The following is a 5,972-nucleotide window of genomic DNA, read 5'->3' on the forward strand; positions in this document are numbered from 1 at the left end:
GCAATGAATAACGCACAGGGAATGTGTATGTATGTATGTATGTATGTCCGTGGGCACACGCCCGACCCGCTGTTATTCCTAAGCACAGTTAGCGAGTCCTGGCAACTGTCTCACTTTATGGACGTCGGTGTGGGCGCAAGACGTCTCTCCGCTGGTCGACTGATTCACCTAGTGTTTTTCACCCCTTCTCTTCCCACTCACTTTCTCTCAGCTAGCTTTCTTTTCTTCACACACTTAAAAAAAAAATAAATAAATAAAAATAACTGTTTCACCAATTTCTGCTGGCGAGATGTGGCACCAGTCTCCGCCACAGCTACCACTCACCACTAGCGGGCAACCGCTTGCTCAGCCGTCCTCCCAGCACCGCGCCCTGCTCAACCCCACAGCCCCGACGCTCCGTTCTCGTCGTCGCACAAGCAGTCCACGGCTGCCGACCCTTTACGTTTTGACTGTTATCGTCACTTTCTTGGGGCGATCAGTGCAGGATAATGAGACCCGTTTCACGCTGACTCGATGTATTGACTGAATCGGTCAAAACCTGGGAACATGAACAAGTTCTCATAAAGACAAATATATATATTGGTAACTTAACAGTCTCAGCCTTATGGAATAAGATTACAAATGGTGCTACTGTACACTCTTACATAAAACAGGACATATATGTTACATTGAGTATGTTGTAGTCAAGACACTCACATGTTGGCGGGTCATTTAACTCCTGTAGACTGGATATCACTCTCAATGCGAGACGCTCGTTCACGACGTCTGCTTCCCTCTACAGTATACCTGCTTGTGCCCCAGGGCAGGGCAGAGCTGGGTGTCCCCTACACATGTTTCTTGTGTGGAGTCTCTGAAGTCCCTATCTGACCTCCATTAACCCTGCTGAGGCTAACTTTATCAGGTCAGCAAAATGTCTTCTCCCCATCCCATCCACTACCATCCTCAGTGCTCTCTCTCTCTCTCTCTCTCTCTCTCTCTCTCTCTCTCTCTCTCTCTCTGGCAGTAACATGCAAAGCTGCAGCAGCAGAGGAATTTAAATGAAAATATGGCAAGAGTTGTGGACACGAGACTGCGAGGAACTGAGAACCAGCGACGAACAGTCTGGTTCACGCCAGGGAGCACAGCGGAGGCAATTATCGCTTTGGGGATCTTGATGGAAACGTTTAGGGAAGGGCAGAAGGAGCTGCACTGTGCACTCATACACTTAGGAAAGACTTACTTACGGCGGAGTGCCGAGAGGAGACTTGTGGTACTGCTTGAGAAAGTCTGGAGTGGCAGACACATGTGTGAAGGTGGTGACGCACATGCACGCCGCCAGCAGCCAGCAGCAAGGTGCGCTGCAGAAGGGACGGAAGGTTTCGGAGTGGAAGTGGGACTGCACCAAGGATTGGCCTTGAGGCCGTTCTTGTTGGCAATTGTGATGGACAGACTGACTGGGGAGATCAGAAAGGAGTCCCCGCGAATCATGATGTCTGCAGACGACGCAGTGATTCGTTGCCAAATTAGGGAAGAAGTGGACTGAGCTGGAGAGGTGGAGATGCGCACTGGAGAGGACGGGACTGAGAGTGAGCAGGTCTAAGAATGAACACCTGTGTCTCAAGAGAGATGGCCGGGACACAATAAGGCTGCAGGGTGTACAGATGGCAAAGCTTGACTCACAGAAACTCACAGAAACTCACAGACGACTCCTGGAAGAGGTCGATGAAGCCTGTGACTCCAGCTCCTAATGACACAATCTGCATCTTGTGGTCATGTGGCCGAACCTGTGATCGAGGCTCCCTATTTTTGCAGCGTAATCAAATCTTTGTTCTTTATCTATCCATACTTTATCTAACTTTCTTCCAAACTCACAAACTGATTCAGCATTTACCACACTGTCTGGGAGGCTGTTCCAATTATTCACCACTATTACTGAAGGAATACTTTCTGATGTGTAATCTTGCTCTTTGCTTCAATATTTTCTTTCCATGTCCTCGAGTTTCCAATCCTTCCTGCATCTTAAGCTTCACATGCATCTCTGCCGTACACTCCATTGACAATTTTAAAGGTTTCCACCATATCTCCTCTTGATCTCCTGTACGCCTGTAGTTTCTTCAAAGTCTCTTCATAGGGGAGATCCTTCAGGTCTGGTACCAATTTTGTTGCCCTGCGCTGAACCCTTTCAACAGCCTCCACATCCTTCGTCTTGTAGGGACACCACACCTGATTGGCATATTCAAGGTGGGCCACATACAAAGATCTAAACATTTCCTCACCCATGGTAACGAATGTCCTTATTACACCAACCATCATGTTTGCTTTATTTATTTTCTCCTCAAAATGTTCAATGAAATTTAAATCCTGGTCGATCTTTACTCCTAAATCCTTTTCTACTTTAATCTGGTTCAGATCTTGGTCCATAGTGTATTGAAATATATCTGTATTTGTTCTACCAATCCTCATCAAACTGCATTTCTTGGGATGGAACATCAATAGCCATTTTTTTTGACCAATCATTCATTCTATTGAGATCTTGTAATTTCCCACAGTCACTCTCATCCTTTATCATTCTGAACATTTTGGTATCATCTGCATACAAAAACATCTCACTATTCAGTATTATTTCCAGGAGGTCGTTAATATACATAGCAAACAAGAGAGGACCAAGCACTGACCCCTGAGGCACTTCACTTATCACTTCCATCCAGTCTGAACTTGTACCATTTACAATTACCTGTTGTTTTCTGACCTCTAAGAAAATCTGAAATCCACTCCACGATATCACCTCCTACACTGAAGCTTTTTATTTTCTCCAGCAGTCGTCTGTGAGGCATCGTATCAAACGCCTTCTTAAAATCATAGTAAGCGACATCCACAACTCCTCCTTCGTCTAATATACTTGTGCATTTTTCCATTACAGTTATCAGTTGAAGCAGTGTTGAACGTCCACTCATGCAGCCATATTGTTTCCTTGTGATGAGCTCACTTTCCTTAAAATGATCAATTATTTTTCTTCTAATTATGGTCTCCATTAATTTACAAATTACACAAGTCAGATTAACTGGTTTATAATTCTGGGTCCTTTCTGTCGCCCTTCTTGTGTATTGCCGTAATATTTGCAGTCTTCCAGTCCTTGGGCAATTTCCCCTGCTTTATCGATCAGTCAAATATGATTTGTAATGGACGCGCTATTTCGTTCCTCGCCTCTTTGATTATCCCAAGGTGAAAACCTTCTGAACCTGTTGCCTTGTCTCTTTTTTAAATTGTCAATAGCGAGTTTAACATCTTCACAAGTAAATTGTATTTATGTTAACATGGAAACATCCTTCACCTGTATGCTTGGTGCTGCTCCCTCAGCTTCCCTAGTGAACACTGTATTAAACAACTCTGCTAACACTGTGGCTTTCTCTTTAGCATTTTGTGTTTCTACTGTTTTTTCCTTGTTCATATACAAATTTCTTATACAAGCTGCAGTTTTTGTCTTTGACTGTACATATTTCCAAAATATTTTTAGATTTGATTTAACGTTTTTGGCAATTACTTTCTCATTTCTTTTCGCTACCTTTCTTGTTTCTCGTCTAATCTGGTTGTTGATTTGCCAGTACTCCACATCCACCAGGCTGTACTCTCTTGTGTTGTCTTCTCCTGCCTCATTCATTCTCTTCAGTTTCATCCAAAGTCTCTGTTTTTTTTTTTTTTTAAATCTTGAACCACAATTTATTTTTTTTTCTTATTCATCGTCAGATCTTGATTTGTTCTTTTCCTCAACCTTTCTCGACTTACAAACTCCCTTTTCGGAACACATCACCTCTACATCGTGGTAATTAAAATATTCATTCCACTTTATGGATAATAATCTGCCCAGTTTACTGAAGTCTGCCTTTTCATATAAGTACACATGTTTTTTGTATTCTTCCTTCTGTGGTTCTATACTACACTTGAATTGCAGTCAGCCTTGGTCACTTTTCCCCGCCGGGCTTTCAGTCTTAATATTCTCTACAAGTAAATCATCATCCGTAAATATCAAATCAAGAGCATTAGCAACACTTTCACCTCTAAACCTTGTAACTTCTGTAACGTGTTGAAGAAGGAAACAGTCACGAACTTTTTCAATAAAGCTTAAACTTAAATTATCGTTTCCATGCCGACAAGTTAAGTTTTCTCACTTTATACTTGGCAGATAAAAATCTCCAACTATTAGCTTGTGCCTCGTGTCAACCTTGTAGCAACCTTAACATTCCTTCATTATTTTCCAATTGGCTATTTGGACTCCTGTGTACAGATACCAGCAGCACATCATCAAATTCACCTTTATTTATTTATTTATTTTTTTTTTTACATTACATTCACAAGCTTAATTTTTAAGACCTATTAAGTCGTGCTGGATATTACTTTTAATATATAACACCATACCCATTCCCAGTTCCTGAATTCAGATACTTGGGGGCAACAGTACATAGGAATGGAGAGTGTGCTGGGGAGGTTAAGAAGAGAGTGCAGGCTGGATGGAGTGGCTGCAGGAGGGTGACAGGACTGGGACTGATGTGTGACAGAAGGGAAGGTGTACAAAAAGGTAGTGAGGAAAGTATGGAAACCGTACCAGTAACACAGAGACAAGAGGCGGAGACAGAGGAGGAGGAACTGAAGACATCGCGGCGTGCTCGTGGGGTGGCGAGACGAGACAACGGAGGACCAATACATCAGAGCGTTGGCTTGGGGACGAGGCAGGAGAGGAGAGGCTGAGATGGTCGGGGGGTGTCCGGAGAAAGGGTGAGGCGCGCGTGGGAGGGAGGATGCTGGAGAGGACCCAACCAGCAGCAGGAGGAGAGGAAGACCAAAGAGGAGATGTATAGATGTAGTGAAAGAAGACACAGGTGGGTGTGACACAAGAAGGCACAGAAGACACAGCGTGTTGGAGAAGGATCCGCTGTGGTAACAATAATAACAACAACAACAACAGCAACAACAACAAATAAAAAGAAGAACAATACAAAGGAAAAACAGACAATTAATTAATACCACTACAGATTCTATGGCTCTGGGAGAGGCTGCGTGAGGCTGACAAATAAACAGGGAAGGATGAAAGATAAATTAGCATTGCAATAATCTGCCATTGAGCGAAATCACGGAATACAGATCCGCTAGTCACGACGGAAGAGTGCAGAATAACAAATAAAGTAAATAATATAAATAAATAAGTGAAAATAAATAAATCATAATGTCAGCCATAAAATAGGTTCGTTTTCTTTAGTTGTAGGGTGAGAAAATGTATATTTTTGAAGGCTAACACATGTAAATTTTGTACTTCTATTCCTTCTTCTACTACTACTACTACTACTACTACTACTACTACTACTACTATCACCACCAACACTACTACTACTACTACTAATATCACTACTACTACTACTACTACTACTACTACTACTACTACTGGTACTATTACTACTACTTAACACTTACTTTAAGGGTTTATCTTGTAACCTGTAGAAAGAACAGAAGGTGGTTAATATTATACTAATAAAATACACAGACGTACATCTTACTACTAACAGTTTTGTCAACCATAAACTTACTCCACTCCTGAGACCACAGCGAGGCCCCACAGCACACACTGGTTCATTCCTGTCCCTTCGCAGCGAGACCGTTCCCTGCCCCGCACCCACTCCAGTCCTGAGATCATAGTAAAACAAAGAGCAACTAACCGTAAAAAAAAAAAAAAAAAAGTGCAAAGAAAATAGTAAAATAATGATATAAAAATTTAGTGTTTTTTAATCACTAATCAGATTGTGACATTTCTACATTTTCTTTCTCAGTTCGAGTAAAAACAAAGTACTACTAATAAAAACATGATAACAACACACATTTATCTATTATTTGTGAGGAGGAGGAGGAGGAGCACGAGCACGAGGAATACAAAGGAATACAAAGGAAAGCCAAACAGCAACAGACCTTTTGGTCCTTGCAAAGTTGTTTGGTAACTACAACTAGCT

General features: G+C 42.1%; 1 protein-coding gene across 1 annotated transcript; it reads right to left on the minus strand.

Annotated features, from left to right (window-relative positions):
• Positions 1-1,998: 1,998 nt before the first annotated feature.
• LOC135095487 (uncharacterized) lies at positions 1,999-2,400 on the minus strand. Its single transcript, XM_063996336.1, has one exon. It carries the CDS (start codon positions 2,398-2,400, stop codon positions 1,999-2,001), a length of 402 nt encoding a protein of 133 aa, XP_063852406.1.
• Between the last annotated feature and the right edge of the window lie 3,572 nt (positions 2,401-5,972).

This window comes from Scylla paramamosain, chromosome 49, assembly GCF_035594125.1.
Source record: "Scylla paramamosain isolate STU-SP2022 chromosome 49, ASM3559412v1, whole genome shotgun sequence".
Taxonomy (NCBI): Eukaryota; Metazoa; Arthropoda; class Malacostraca; order Decapoda; family Portunidae; genus Scylla; species Scylla paramamosain.